Source organism: Colossoma macropomum, unplaced genomic scaffold (assembly GCF_904425465.1).
Source record: "Colossoma macropomum unplaced genomic scaffold, Colossoma_macropomum, whole genome shotgun sequence".
Lineage (NCBI taxonomy): Eukaryota > Metazoa > Chordata > Actinopteri > Characiformes > Serrasalmidae > Colossoma > Colossoma macropomum.
In genome coordinates, this window is record NW_023494785.1 from 43,936,395 (window position 1) to 43,952,446 (window position 16,052).

The 16,052-nt window shown below is 39.7% G+C and overlaps 2 protein-coding genes across 2 annotated transcripts in view; one reads left to right on the forward strand and one right to left on the reverse strand.

Annotated features, from left to right (window-relative positions):
• Positions 1-1,249: 1,249 nt before the first annotated feature.
• On the reverse strand, positions 1,250-16,021 carry dscc1 (DNA replication and sister chromatid cohesion 1). Its single transcript, XM_036596179.1, has 10 exons — positions 15,636-16,021; positions 11,068-11,273; positions 8,436-8,604; positions 6,723-6,857; positions 6,147-6,237; positions 3,981-4,119; positions 3,776-3,828; positions 2,834-2,991; positions 2,533-2,681; positions 1,250-1,477 (listed from the first exon to the last, which is right to left on the reverse strand). The coding sequence occupies exons 2-10, from the start codon at positions 11,235-11,237 to the stop codon at positions 1,366-1,368; spliced, it is 1,176 nt and encodes a 391-aa protein (XP_036452072.1). The 5' UTR covers positions 11,238-11,273; positions 15,636-16,021; the 3' UTR covers positions 1,250-1,365.
• deptor (DEP domain containing MTOR-interacting protein) overlaps positions 13,999-16,052 on the forward strand; it is a 51,975-nt gene continuing 49,921 nt past the window's right edge. Inside the window, exons 1-2 of the mRNA XM_036596167.1 lie at positions 13,999-14,266; positions 14,689-14,774. Of these exons, the coding sequence (XP_036452060.1) occupies positions 14,689-14,774 (86 nt within the window). The 5' untranslated portion in view covers positions 13,999-14,266. The remainder of the gene's footprint in view (positions 14,267-14,688; positions 14,775-16,052) is intronic.

Here is a 16,052-nt window from a genome sequence, read left to right on the forward strand (position 1 = left end):
AGCTAGTCTCTTGGGGCTGGACGTGACCTCAAAGCCAGAACATCTTGGGGGCAACTAGGAATAAATCTGGGCTAAATGTGGGGGGGAATGTAGACTTATTTTGGTGGGAATAAACTGAGCGTGAATTTTTAAACCAATCCAAATGGCTTGTGAAGTTCACAGCAGGGGGCGCTGGTGTGATTGTCAACATCATCCAAGGAACAGCAAGCTGTTTTTAGTGCAGGTACATATGTAAGGTTAGCATGGCTGAAATGTTCCCCAAAAATCTAAGGATGTAGATGTGAGTTGTGTGTGCGAAGAGCACATTACATGCTTTATAAATAAACCTCTTACCTCTTACAAGACAACCCTGCCATTAAACCAGATTATACTTCAGCTTTAAAATATCTTAGAAACTGGAGTTACTGTCTTCAAACAAAGTACTCAAAGTAGTTTCTTGAACCACTTATCTTCTACGTTATTATATTGCTCGGACAGCATCAACGCCGGTCAAATTCATCCCATACTGGATTGAGCATGTCGGGTGTCGCTGCACTCACGGCTCTTTCAGTGCGATTTCGGAGATCATCCAGTGTTGTGGAACCAACGACGAACGCTCTGAGCTGTTGGAGCTTCACTGCCCACGAAAATCACACTGCACAGTTATGACGGATTCACTCTTATTGAAGTGGAGAACGCAGAACGCTTTCTGCTCAGGGGTCTCATCTCCTCTCAGACTGAAGGGAGCCATCTTCCACTGACAGTCAGACACTCTATGACCCCCTCTTTCAATTGGATTGTGATTGGTTCCTAGGCGCCTCACGGTTGTAAAAATATGGCACTTTGAAATCGGATGAATCTTTTTGAATCACCCTGTATAATCTCCGTTGAGCCCTTATTTTTAGCCTTATTTTTTTCTTCTGCTTGGCTTTTGTGCAGAAAGCATCACCACCAGCACATCACCCTCACTGTCATCCGCCATGTTTGTTTAGATCTAAAGTCACGTTAGTTCGCAAGAAACTCCTGCAGGGTTTTGAGAATGTCAGTAAATCTAACTGTCTTACAGAAGTGATCAAATATGTCCATTTTCTGTTCTAAAGTAAAACACTTTAACTGTAACTGTTAGTTGAGGCATAAAATGAGCTGTTGCTTGGCAAGCAGTGCTTAATGTAATGATACAGTTATTATGAAAAAACTGGTAGAATACTTCTCAGCCAACTGCTGTATTATAAGAGTCATAATAATAATCACCTGCAATATACAAAATATATTACAGCAATGTAATATTCTTTTATTACCAAATCAATGGCTTTACAAATAAAAGTGAAAACATACAATGTTTAAAAGTGTCCTTCTGCCTGAAAACAGAAGTGAAATAAAAGGCCTTCACGTTGCTACCGGTCTTCTGGAGTTGTAGACTTTCACCCCGTTCTGCATGGATGACCGGGCATGTTTGGTCAGCAAAGCTCCTGTCGTTTGTTTCTCTCCACACAAATCCCTGTGTGGGAATTAAGAAAAGGGCATGAATCACTCAAGAAAACCTTCTTAAAGTGATTAATTTGGCCAAAAAAAATCACATAAATTACATTTCCAAAAGGAAACAGGGCATCATTCACCAGCTCTCCAACTAGCGGTTCCATTATTAGCTATTTCTGATAGGTACGGTGAGTGACTGACCATATCTCAAAGAAAAAAACAACAACGATTAATAAAGGGTTATACAGCAATTCTGCAGTCCTTCAGTTTAAAAACTGTTGCATGGCCACAAAACACTGCTGTCGAAAGAAAACCATGTATCCAAAATTATAACTTTATAAGGGCAACAGGCATTTTCAAAAATGAAAAACAAACAAAAACAAACAAAAAGAAAGACAAAAATGGAGATACAAGGTTTTGTTCTGACAGCAGTAATGTGCAGCCGTGTAAAGAAGCAGGCATATGTAAACAGTTCAAATTAAAAAGTCATAGGTTGTTGAGTTTCTACGTGAGAATAAGTTCCTCTACAGGGAACACACTTAAGTCTGATTTTTATCTTCATATTTTAGTGCTGAATTTAAGTACATTTGTGTGATATGTTGGAAAAAATAAAATGTGCTGTATCTTTTGCACAGGTCAGAGTTTCTCATTTTCCTTCCAATACGTTAAATTCAGCAAATAAACAGTAATTGTGCATTAAAATAAGCAGCAGCATGTTCACTGTAGAGGATGTTAATAATAAAATGTGGAAATTGACCAGGCTGCTCAAATTATTGCACAGCACTGTATCTGTATGGTACTGTTAAACTGTTTTTACTTTGTTTTATCAAAAGTTGAAATCTAAGTGAAAGTTATTTTGAGTGACGATATGGCAAAAATATAACTTCGAGATAATTCAATAAGTTTTCACAATACACAACACGTCCCAATAATTATTTTTTTCTGACTTCTGACAATGCTGCACTATTTTTAATCAAATAAGCGCTCATTCAGTCGTCTTTCAATTTTGATAAATATTTACACCAATAATAAAAGTGTGAGTTTCATTTGTGGCTAAATCAGTGTGTAGTCACTCACTGTATATACGGCTCGATGTCATCCTGTGTCCATTTCTCCCTCATGCTGAAGAGGGCGCTGAAGCGCTCCAGCGTGTCCTCAGGCAGGTCCTCCACTCTCAGCAGGGAGATGGTCTCAGGCCTTGAGTTGCGGTCCACCAGAGCCAAACCCTGACCAGCAGAGGGACAGAAAGCCGACTGTAACGAGGCCCCTTACTGTATTTTCAGCTCCAGTAACCGATACTGCTGTTCAGTAACTCTTACTGATGCTCAAACAACCAATTCAGTCGGAATCTCTGATGTGTACGTGTGTGTCCTCTCACTCTGAGCTGGTCCAGCCTGGTGCCCATGCCCTCGGGCACACTCTGCTGCCACACCTCCTGAAACTCTGACAGGTTGAACTTGACGGCATTCTGCAGCAGCATCTGAGCCATGGCCCTGCACACTTTATCCTCATCCAGAGCATACACAACCTCACCTTCTGAGAGAGGAGGACAGAGATATGAGGGACTTTCTCACAGAATGATCACTATTACATCTAGACTTACAGGTAGGAAAGAAAAAAAGGGATTCGTTTATATAGAATTTGCTTTTAGCTCATGAATAAATCATAATGATGCTTCAGCGGTGGCCACCACCACCATGCTGAGAAAGAGAACTGAGAGAATTAGATGACTGATTAAATCTTAAACAGCTTGCCAAATAATATTACATATAATTATTCATGTGAATTAATGAAGTAATCAAGCAAGTGCCTATTATACGGTTTGTAAACATGACGAGCTGTAACGGCAAAATGCTTTGCAAACTGCACATCTTCAGCGAGTAGACTGGTTTGTCAGCACTCCAGCATGGATGTAGGGCTACCGTTTACTGCCCCCTCTGCTCTGTGAGTGAAACGCTGCCCTCTTCAGGTTAAGTCACTAACTCAGTCTAGGTTGGATGTCACTTTGAAAACATGAATGAATATCGACAACAGTAATGTCACCTTTTTAATTTTTATTGTCAGTATTATCAATAAGGTTGAATAATTATAAATAATTACAATTATAGAATAATTATAAATATAATTATAAAATTAAAATATGATAAAATCACTTTTACTCTGCAGTGCTAAAGCACCACAAAAAACAAATAAGGCTCCAGGTTATTAGCTGTAATTATATATAAGTAAACTGTCCAACCAAAAATGAAAATATTTAAATTACTTTCTAAACAAATGGTTGAAACTGAAACCAAGTGTGCAATGAAATGAATATACTGACCCTCTGTGTTATATCGTCTTCCGTAACAGTTGAGGCAGTGTTCAATCATTGCTCTGTAAAAGACACAAGAGAGTAAACATGAATTCTTAAACATAATTTAAGTTCTAAAATGTATTAATCTAATCGAATATGAAACAGTGCTGACAGTGTTGACCTGATGACCTGAAGACAGATTGATTACAGACTGTACATGCTCATCACTCACGTGGGCTCAAGCGGCCCGAGCTCTTCCAGACACGTTCTCAGAGGAACTCTGCTGAAGGACCACGACTCTGAATCCACCAGCTGAGTCACGTGACCCAGCAGCTTCAGCTCGTAATCAAAATCCAGAATCCGCCAGTATCCTGAAAAACACGACAAAGACGCTGACTGAAAAACTCTAAATGAGGACAGTCAGCCCAACAGAGCAGCTCCCGGCTCTAGAACACTGAACTCAACAGAGCACAGCACTACGAATGAATGGATACTAGAAGCCGCAACACATTTGAAAGCTGAAAACAGTTCCACACATTTCACATAAAAATCCTGCACCTCTCATTTTGATGGTAACGGCCTTCAACTCCAGTGTCCTCATCAATAAGACACAATGCTGAGCAGCCAGACAGACAGAAGCAAGAGGATTTTGGATGTTTGATAGCGAGTGTGAGAGAGTTTGACAGCGAGTGCGAGAGAGTTTGACAGCGAGTGCGAGAGAGTTTGAAAGCGAGTGCGAGAGAGTTTGACAGCGAGAGTGAGAGAGTTTGAAAGCGAGTGCGAGAGAGTTTGACAGCGAGAGTGAGAGAGTTTGAAAGCGAGTGCGAGAGAGTTTGAAAGCGAGTGCGAGAGAGTTTGAGAGCGAGTGTGAGAGAGTTTGAAAGCGAGTGCGAGAGAGTTTGAAAGCGAGTGTGAGAGAGTTTGACAGCGAGAGTGAGAGTTTGAAAGTGAGAGTGAGAGAGTTTGATAGCGAGTGTGAGAGTTTGACAGCGAGAGTGAGAGAGTTTGAAAGCGAGTGCGAGAGAGTTTGATAGCGAGTGCAAGAGAGTTTGACAGCGAGAGTGAGAGTTTGAAAGCGAGTGCGAGAGTTTGACAGCGAGAGAGTTTGAAAGCGAGTGCAAGAGAGTTTGAAAGCGAGTGCGAGAGTTTGACAGCGAGTGCGAGAGAGTTTGATAGCGAGTGCGAGAGTTTGAAAGCGAGTGCGAGAGAGTTTGAAAGCGAGTGCAAGAGAGTTTGAAAGCGAGTGCGAGAGAGTTTGATAGCGAGTGCGAGAGTTTGAAAGCGAGTGCGAGAGAGTTTGACAGCGAGTGCGAGAGAGTTTGACAGCGAGAGTGAGAGAGTTTGAAAGCGAGTGCGAGAGAGTTTGAAAGCGAGTGCGAGAGAGTTTGAAAGCGAGTGCGAGAGAGTTTGAAAGCGAGAGTGAGAGAGTTTGATGGTGAGTGTGAGAGAGTTTGATGGTGAGTGTGAGAGAGTTTGATGGTGAGTGCGAGAGAGTTTGACGGCGAGAGTGAGAGAGTTTGATATCGAGTGTGAGAGAGTTTGATGGTGAGTGTGAGAGGGTTTGATAGTGAGTGTGAGAGAGTTTGATATCGAGTGTGAGAGAGTTTGATGGTGAGTGTGAGAGGGTTTGATAGTGAGTGTGAGAGAGTTTGATATCGAGTGTGAGAGAGTTTGATGGTGAGTGTGAGAGAGTTCGACAGCGAGTGTGAGAGAGTTTGATGGTGAGTGTGAGAGAGTTTGATGGTGAGTGTGAGAGAGTTTGATGGTGAGTGTGAGAAGTTAGAATTTTGGCCTATTTGGCCTCTCATAGACAACTGTGCACTCTTGGACTCTGGCCACGGATGGGTGCAGCATCACCAGGGGATCAAACTCGCAGTCCCCTGACGATAACGCCAACACTGATAGTTGCATCACTAATTTTATAGTGGAATCATTTAATTCCACTATAGAATGCCTAATTTGGCTAATTATCCATTAAACATGAAAACTCACAAGCAGTGAAACAGGTTTAGACAATTTTAGAAAGCAAACCCCTGTAGGGGGTCCAGTGGCTTCGCTCCTAGAATACAATAAAGTGAAAATTCTTGAGCATTCTGAGACTAAAATACAGTCCAAATACACGTCAAAACGTATAATTTTCCAGGTATTTTGACTTATTTCTTACAAACCTATTCCCTACCATACACATACAAGGTCAAAAGGTCAATGTGTACCAAATTCAGAGACCCCTCTTCAACAATTATAAAAAAGGCCGTTCTAAAACCCACCCATCACGTGCGTTCTTTTAGGTACTAGGTCTATACTGGCTCCATAAGGCATAAAGTGCTTGGACCCCTATGATTGCTGCTTGCAATATTATATACAAATCTTCTTCAGAGATCTTCCCGTCTTAACCTACCATCAATTTCACATGCATGAATTTTCTGAAGGTGGGCTTCAATTTCCTCTCGGCTTGCTTGGATTTGCTTGAGAAAGTCCTCCATCGTATACTGGAAAACAGCAGCATTCAAACTTAGGCAAGAATACGTTATCACAATAATATCACAATACCGCCAGACATTTTTACGATACACAACATGCGTCACAATATTTAGTTCCTCTGAGATTTAATAAGTTGGAACAGACAAAATAGAACCTGCAGTGCCAAATACTACAAATACTACTGAAGATACTATAACAGAACTCAAACTACAATGATTTTAATCAATGTTTCTCCAGCTACACTGCACTAAATCCAGTTAAAGAGGACTAAATATGCTCACTTTGTAATGAAACGTGTAGCTGGGAGGTGTTTCTAAAAACTGACGATATCCATGATATGCTCACGAAAGTGTATCGTGACATAATTTATCATGATGACAATAAAATATCGTCTTATTGCCGACCCCCAATTCAGACTGAACCATATCAACCACGTCTAACCTGATGAACACAGACAGGTTTCTGAGAGCAGCTTGTGGTTTTGGAGCTGTACCTTGTTCTCAGGAGCCTCTTCCTCTGTGCCGACTGGTGGACCACTGTATGGACTCTCCATGAGGAGCTTCTTCAGTTTCTTTAACTTCGGCCGCTGGCGTCTCAGCTCCCAGTAACTGCTAGCATAGCCCCAAATCTGACGACGCACAGCCGTTATTACAGACAGGTCAGCACAGCAGGAACTGAACAGAGACTGTCTCTGCATGGTGACTGACCACCTGCTTGTGTACATGCACTTTTAACTGATTTCAGTATTGAAGGGCCCAAATGGCTTCAATGCAGTAAATTTCTTGCCTAAATAGTGTAAATAGTAAATAGTAGCCTCAATTTATTAATTTGTGGCCTCAGTATAGAATTGTGGCCCCAGTATAGCAGCTCGAGGCCTCAATATGATAATTCATGGTCTCAAAATATTAATTTGTGGCCTCAATATATTAAAAAAAGGCCTCAGTACAGTAAATTGTGGCCTCAATATAGTAACTCAAGGCCTCAATATAGTAACTTGTGGCCTCAGCATAGCAGCTCGAGGCCTCAATATGATAATTCATGGTCTCAAAATATTAATTTGTGGCCTCAATATATTAAAAAAAGGCCTCAGTACAGTAAATCGTGGCCTCAATATAGTAACTCAAGGCCTCAATATAGTAACTTGTGGCCTCAGCATAGTAACTCGAAGCCTCAATATGATAATTCATGGTCTCAAAATATTAATTTGTGGCCCTCAGATATTATCAAACGTTTGATATTTAGACTCAAAACGTTCACAAGTCCTGCAGCGAGAGACGGTCACAGATTTACTCAGTGATTGCGTTTACATGCACTTAATAATCCGATAACTGCAAAAAAAAAAAATTGGCAGTAATCCGATCAACACGTTTATATGCACATATGAGTAATCAGATAATGGGAAAACTCCAGGTCTACAAGAGTCAGACAGTAATCGGATTCCTGCTTTACAACCAGCCAAAAAACTCACAGTAGAAGACGCGACGTAAACGCGACGTAAAACTCAAACTTCATGCTGTGGCTTTTTTTAAAACATCGCGCCGCTTTACCTGAAAATATGAACAAACATCATCTAGATCCTATCCAAAGACAATACTCTCCCCCTGCGCTTCCACTTAACTTCCTGTACCTTGCACTTTACTAAATACTCTGCCACCTACGGTACCATCTTCTACCTCCACACCTAGCGTGATTATTTGCACATCTACATAGCATTGTAATATCCATTACTATATATAGTATATAGTTGATTACACTCACTCTACATTCCCAGTGCAATATTATATGTCTCGGTGCAATATTATTATTTTTAAGTTATTGTGTAAGATTATATGTATATATTTTAGTTAAATTGGTTTTATCTATTCTTCTATCCTATCTATAGTTTTGTTTATCTATGTGTAAATACTGTTCTCTGCATAATTTGTGGAACTCGCACTCAAGTTTTTCACTCACCTGTGTCCCTGTACTCTTGTGATGTGACAATAAATCTGATTTGATTTGATTTGATTTGATTTGAAGATGAAAAATATTTCAATCCTTCATTTCGTCAAGCATGTATTTGATTTCAGAATCGCTCCAAAAGTGAAACAAGGAGGTGGTCACAGTGTTACGCCTGATCGGTGTATATTAAGCTATGGTCCACTATCCAGATGAAACAGGTGTGACATCACAACATACAACAAAGCGTTTTCACTCTCAGCCCTACCTGCGCGTGGACCAGCTGAGGATGCGTTGGGTGGTCACTGAGCTGATCTGGGGTTTTGCATCCTGGCACAAACAGCAGCAGATTGGACGTGTCCGCCATTTTCAGGTCGTACGTTTTGTCTTCGCTGCACAGAACTGCGTGCTCATCTTTGTCTCCTCGGATTATAAGACTGATGAGGAACACATAAGAAATAATGAGTCCTCGTCAGGCTGTAACTACGATGTGATCATGAAGCTCAAATCAAACTTCACATTCCACCTTAAATGGTTTCAGCTGAGAAATTCAGTATTCAGAAGTATACAGAGCAGTGAGGAGGTACAGCAGCCTGTCTGTACAGACCTACAGAGCCCAACGGTGACTTATTATGGCCTGGCCATGAATGAATATATTAAGGCCACTAGTTAGGTTTCTCATAACTCATGGCCTCAATATAGTAGTCGGTGGCCTCAGTATAATAAACTATGGGCTTAAAATAGTAAATTGTGGCTTCAATACAGTAATCTGTGGCCTCAATACTGTAGCTAGTGGACTTAATATAATAAATTGTGGCCTCAATATTGTAAATCGAGGCATCAGTATAGTAATTTGTGGCCTCAATATACTAAACTATGGGCTCAAAATAGTAAATTGTGGCTTCAATACAGTAATCTGTGGCCTCAATACAGTAATCTGTGGCCTCAACATATTTATCTGTGGCTTTAATATTGTAATATTGGCCTTGATATAATAAACTGTGGCCTCAATACAGTAAATTGTGGTTATATTACTTTGTCACCTCAATGTAATAAATTGCAGCCTCAATATATAAATTTGTGGCCTAATTATTGTAGCTAGTGGCCTCGATATAGTAATGTGTGGCCTCAGTATGGTAATTTGTGGCCTCATTATAAATGAGTGATCTCAATACTGTATATTTTGGCCTCAATACATATATTGTGGCCTGATAATAATACTTTGTGGTCTCAATATAATAAACTGTGGACTCAGTATAGCAACTTGTGGCCTAAATATTGTAGGTAGTGGCCTTGATATAGTAAATTGTGGCCTCAAAATAGTAACTCAAGGCCTCTGTACAGTAATTGGTAGCCCCAATATATTCATTTGTGGCCTAAATATTGTAGCTAGTGGCCTCGATATAGTAAATTGTGGCCTCAGTATAGTAATTTGTGGCTTTAATATATTAACTCGTGGCCACACTTTATCAAAAAATGACCCCCTTGTCAGCTCAGCTGCTCCGTATAAACATTATCTGCATAAAAGCTCATCCCTGCTGAAAAAGACCATTAGAACCATTAGGATTAAAACCTGATGGTTAAGCTTTTTAATGAGAATTGGCTTAGTGTTTACCGTTAGTGTGTGCACTTTTAGATCTCATTAGGAAACCATTAAATGCATCTGAAACTAGTCTCAGAATACCTGTTAAACCATTAGAGTCCTTTACACTGAGGTATCAACCCATCAGGAAAACACAGAACACCATCAGTGACCACTGGACACCAGCAGGAACCAGCAGAACCTTTTAATGGTTTCTGTGATTATTTCCAGTAGGAATAGGAGAGTTAAACCCTGTGATGGACTTTTTGTGCCTCAATATTGTAACTAGTGGACTTGATATAGTAAATTGTGGCCTCAATACAGTAATCTGTGGCCTCAACATAATAATTAGTAGTTATATTATTTTGTCGCCACAATATAATAAATTGCAGCCTCAGTATAGCAAATTGTAGCCTCAATACAGTAACTCAAGGGGTCAGGATAATAATTTGTGGCCTAAATATTGTGGCTAGTGGCCTCGATAGTAATGTGTGGCCTCATTATAGTAATTATTGATCTCAATACTGTACATTTTGGCCTCAATACAATAAACTGTGGCCTCATTATATTACTTTGTGGCCTCGATATAATAAATAGAGAACTCAGTATAGTAAATTGTGGCCTTACTATTGTAATTAGTGGCCTTAATACACTAACTCATGGCCTCAATATATTAATTTGTGGCCTCAATATAGTTATTGTGGCCTTAATATTGTATTTAGTGACTTCAATATAATAGATTGTGGCCTCAATACATGAAACTGCGGCCTTGGTATAGTAATCTGTGGCATCGATGCATTATGTGGCCCCAATATATTAACTGGTGGCCACGCCTTATTAGAAATTAATAGATGTCACCTCTGCATAAACATTATCCGCTCTGATCTCGTGTTTTTGTGGTTAACATTAGGTTTATAAAACAATGTTGTTTTACTAGCATGCAGCTCATCCCTGCTGAGAAAGACCATTAGAACCATTAGGATTAAAACCTGATGGATTTAATTTCTAATCTGAATTGGTTTACTGGTTCCCATTAGAGACCACTAGTTTCCTGCAGGGCACCTTTAGATCTCATTAGGAAACCATCAAATGCATCTGGATCCAGTCTCAGAACACCTGTTAAACCATTAGAGTCCTTTACACTGAGGTATCAACCCATCAGGACAACGCAGCACACCTTCAGTGACCACTGGACACCAGCAGGAACCAGCAGAACTTTTTAATGGTTTCTATGATTGTTTCCAGCAGGAATAGGAGAGTTAAACCCCGAGCTGGGCTTCTCGTGTCACTTTGAAAGAAGGAAAAGGACGTTTGTCACCTCTTTCCAGCCTCGATGTGTCTGCAGAGCGTGTCGTCCAGCTCCATGAGGCTGTAATCGCCGGACGACGCGCTTTCTCCGAAAGACAGGCAGTGAGTCACGGCCTGCAGGTCCTCCTCCTTCAGCTTGGCGATCTGCAGAGTAGCCTGAACCTCGTCCAGCGTCCTCATGCTTTTATTTCTGCCTCTGCCGTCCGATTAATCGAGCTAGAACGGTGGGAGATGTAAGATGTGCCTCTGAGCTTTGTTGTGAGGGGCCGGCGCTCAACTTTCCCGCAAAATATTCACCGGAAAAACACGTTTGACTGACGGTCGCGCCGGCCTATGAGCGAATTAGGCGCTATACACCAGTTATCCGCTAGATGTCGCTGTTTCCCATGTGCGAAATAAATAAATATTTACATTTATTTTTCAAAATAAGAGTTCAATTATTGAATTCTGTTAAACTGAACTATTGTTATTAAACTGCCAATTTAATTCTTAATAATAAGCTTTGAATACCATTATAATTATAAGATTAAAAAATATTTATTTTGAAAATCGCTCTGTATATATGTTTGATTTCAACATTTTTAAATTTCACATCCAGATTGCTGTTGTTCATATTTTTAGAAGTGAATTTTGCAAGCTTAAAATTTCCAATTGGATTGAAATTAGAAACCTAAATACATTATTTTGAAAATATGACTATTGAGTTATTGCATGTGAATTTGTGAACACTGGGAAATAGTCAAGGAAATATTTCAAAGAAATTATTTTCAAAACAAATACTTCCAGGCTATAATTTCAGCATTTATTATTAAGAATTAAGTAGTTTTTAAAATTAAAATATTTTATATTTCAATATAACTGCATACATCATTATATTGTTTCTAAAAATCTCGTTACATTAATTTCCACTACAAATATGTTTTCCCCTTCTCCTATAAGAACAGTGATGATACAAGAATATTTTATTACGAGTAAGAAAGTAAGAAAAAATTTGGCCTGTTTAAGTCTCAATTGTTCTCTTTCTACAAACTGCTCATTCCACAGGTCTCTTATTTGACAAGTTATCCTCAGCTATTTTCATACTGTAACAGTATATACTACTTCCTTGCTTGTTTAGTGTGGCTTTCAAGTGAGCTGTGCCAAGGATGAACCCAGTCCTTCACGGCTTGACTGAATGGATATGTGTTTATATCAGTCATCCACTAGATGTCACTGTTTTCATTGTTTTTTTTTTTGTCGCTAGTGTTATGAATAGGGACATTAGAGTGTTTGTGTTCTCACTTAAAGGGGAAAAAGATATAAACAAAGTCATCCAGAGTGGTTTGGTGTGAAACGCTCCGTTTTAGAGAATCTTAATGAATGAACTGATGTCTTTACAGTGGTGGTGATAGGAACCAGGGGTCGCCATGACTACAACACAAATATAGACATTTTATTTACTATCCAGAACCACCAGTGAACCTACACGAGTCTTCTGAGTTTATATGGAATGTTGATGATGGAAAATAGTGGAAAATCTGAAAGAAATATTTTTTTAAGTTTTGCCTCACAACACCCTGCATGTATCCCTCCACCATGAATAGATTAAAATAAATTGATTACAATATGTTTCAGGCCAAAACTTTGTCACAAAACTATCATAAAACAGTGTCTCAGTCATCAGGCAGTGAATTCATAACCATTTCATGTAGGAACTTTCTGTGAGGAGCTTTTAGAGGTGGACGTCTGGTTCCTATCACCACCACTGTGAACAGTTCTGACTCTGTAAGTTTCTCTAGAACGGAGCGTTTCACACCAAACCGCTCTGAACGACTCTGTTTACATCTTAATCATTTAATTATACAACAATTTTGAACAATTCCCCTTTAAGTCTCAGCCATTCTCACTTTACAAGACCTCTTATTCTGGTCTACAAGACTGCAAACCTATTATATAACAAGTTAACATAAACAAACAGTTTCAGCATTGTCTAAACATACATAATGCACACATTCATAATTTAACATCTTATGGAAACCAGTTTCCATCACTGGAAAAAATATAGCCTTTTAGTAAGCCATACTTATAAGAAAGTGTTCCATAATTATGACTTAGCATTACATAATTTTGACTTAGCATCTCATAATTATGACTTAGAGTCTCATCATAATGTCTTAATATCTCATGACTTAGCATCTCATAATTATGACTTAGTGTCTCATAATGTCTTGATATCTCATAGTTATGACTTAGGGTCTCATAATCTCTTAATATCTCATAGTTACGACTTAGCATCACTTAGTCATAATTATGACTTAGTATCTCATTAGAGTGTCTTGCTTTCTCATAATTATGACTTAGTATCTCATAATTATAACTTAGTATTTCATAATAATTACATAGCATCTCACAATTTTCCCTTGGTGTCTCATAACTATGGCTTACTTTCTCATAATTATGACTTATTATCTCATGAATGTGACTTACTTTCTTATCATTATGACTTAGTATCTTATAATTATGAGATATTAAGTAATTATGATATATTAATTCATGATTATGAGCGACTCTCTTCTAACATATTATTATGAGATCATAATTATGACTTAGTATCCCATAATTATGACTTACTTTCTCATAATTGTCACTTGGTATCTTATAATTATGACTTTGTATGTCACAATTCTAACTTAGAATTTCATAATAATTACATAGCATCACATATTTTTTGCCTTGGTATCTCATAATTATGACTTACTTTCTCATAATTATTAGAAAATGTTCTGTATAACATTTACATCATTTCCACTGTTTTTTCCCCCTTTCTTTTTTAATTGTTCGTTTTCAGTCCCTGTTTTCTGCCAGTTCAGTAAAGCACTCGTGGATCTGAACGTTAAGCCCCGCCCCCTCTGGTGAACTCCCCCCAATGAGGGCGGTCGGTGCAGCTCGCCCTGCTCAGGGGCAAAAACGTGCTTTCGGAGCAAGATAGTAAACAATCCGCGGTCAGTGGGGCGCCCTGGACGCTGGGTGACTCCATTCATTTAGAGCTTCATCTGCAGATCCTGTTTTTAGGAGACGCTCCTGCATTTGGACCCATAAGTGGATGTTCTGTGGTTGGAAGAGGCGGATCTGCTTTCTTTATGGAGCACAGCAGGCACAAGTTCACGCCTGTCAATGGGATTTAATAGCCAGTGAGTGACATAAGAGCGTTGGGGATTCAGATCGACGAGGTAACGCATTGCATTCATTGAGAAAATGACCAATAAATGACCAACTGAGCTACAGATGAGTCAGTGTCATTGGAAAGGTTATTAATGGGTTAATTTTCTGTGCTCAGCATGCACTCAACGCCGAAAATGCTAAACAATACCACTCAGTTGCTTTGAAGCTTCTAAGTTGTCTTCTGTTTGGAACTCTCCGTTCCACCTTAAATGGTGCGCCAGAGGCTGATGCGCCAGAATGGAACTGCTGCACCATTTAAGGTGGAACAGAGAGTTCCAATCAGAAGCTGGAGAATATGCAGCTTTTAGCACTTTGTGAAGGCAATATGCTATAACTCCATTCCAGTTTGCTCAAATATAGAGTCAACTGCTTTATATCTTTGGTAAAAACTGCTTTATTTTCACTCTGCGCTGCTTATTTGGCTTGGCAGATGGATGGTGTTGGGAACAGCATGCAGAAGAAGGCAGCTGAACTGGAGCGAATGGCCGAGGTTCTGGTTACTGGAGAGCAGCTGAGGTAGGAGTGGCTGGAGAAGATCCTGCAATGAGCCAATGCTAAACAAAAGGCCTGCAAGCTCCCATACAGGTTCCAGCAACCAAAAAAAAGAGCTCTTGCACAATCCGTGTGCATTTTAACAGCGGCCTGATTTCAGGCACATGCTGAGGGCCTTCACACCAGGCAGAGGGAATTTCTTATTTACGCACAATAAACCTCATGTAGTTGTTTCTGAGACTTTGAGGCAGCCGGTTATTTATAAAAATGAACGCACAATTTGGCCTTCAAAATAAATGCCACTGCTGGTTTTAGCTAGGCAGCGTACTTTTATCCATGTGCATAGGTAAGAGTTTGTCATACAGTGTCAGAAATCACATGATCAAGGCAAATAAAGATTACTTAACAGCTCGACTCAGTTTGAGGCAAGAGGACATGCGGCTTGGCCACTGCTAATGGCCTTCTGGGACTTCAGATTAGGCCTAATGATTTCTAGGAACTAAAAAAAAAACATAACTGTAATGTTTGGCTCATTGTTGTTTAGTAGAATCACTATGCTTGTTGGATTTAAAGAGGCACTGTACGATTCTGGAGAAAGACTTGATATTTGAACTCAACAGCAAACAAGTACAGCCCTCCCTTCAGTGCTCCTTCAGAAGCTCCGCCCCCAAAATTCATGGACATGCTTTTTTACATCTTTTTAACCCTTCGCAAACGCTGTACAGACAAATACCGTGATATAACGTTAGAGTGAACAACAACACCACAAGTAATGTAGCCAACGTTAGCTTGGCTGTGGGTTAGCAAACTGTTGCTACAGTTGCTGCTGAAAATATAACCAGTCGCTATCACAAGCATTCGCAAACAGGACCACACAATACTGACCTATTGCTTCTGTGAAACAGCAAAAAGGAGTTAATGTTGTCCACCTGTCCAGCAGGAGCGACCTCCTCATCCCTTTTCAGGCATTTCAACTCTCAATGAAGCTGAACACCAGTATCTTGTTTGGTGCAGCAGTTAAGACTACATTCAGGCGCCTCAGCTTCTTGTTCAACTTTTCCCGTTCCACCTTAAAAGGTGCAGCAGTTAAGACTACATTCAGTGCCTCAGCTTCTTGTTAGAATTTTCCAGTTCCTCCTTAAATGGTGCAGCAGTTAAAACTACATTCAGGCATCTCAGCTTCTTGTTCAAATGTTCCCGTTCCACCTTAAAGGGTGCAGCAGTTAAGACTACATTTAGGCACCTCAGCTTCTTTTCCTGTTCCACCTTAAATGGTGAATGCACTGTGCTGTGTGGGTGGTC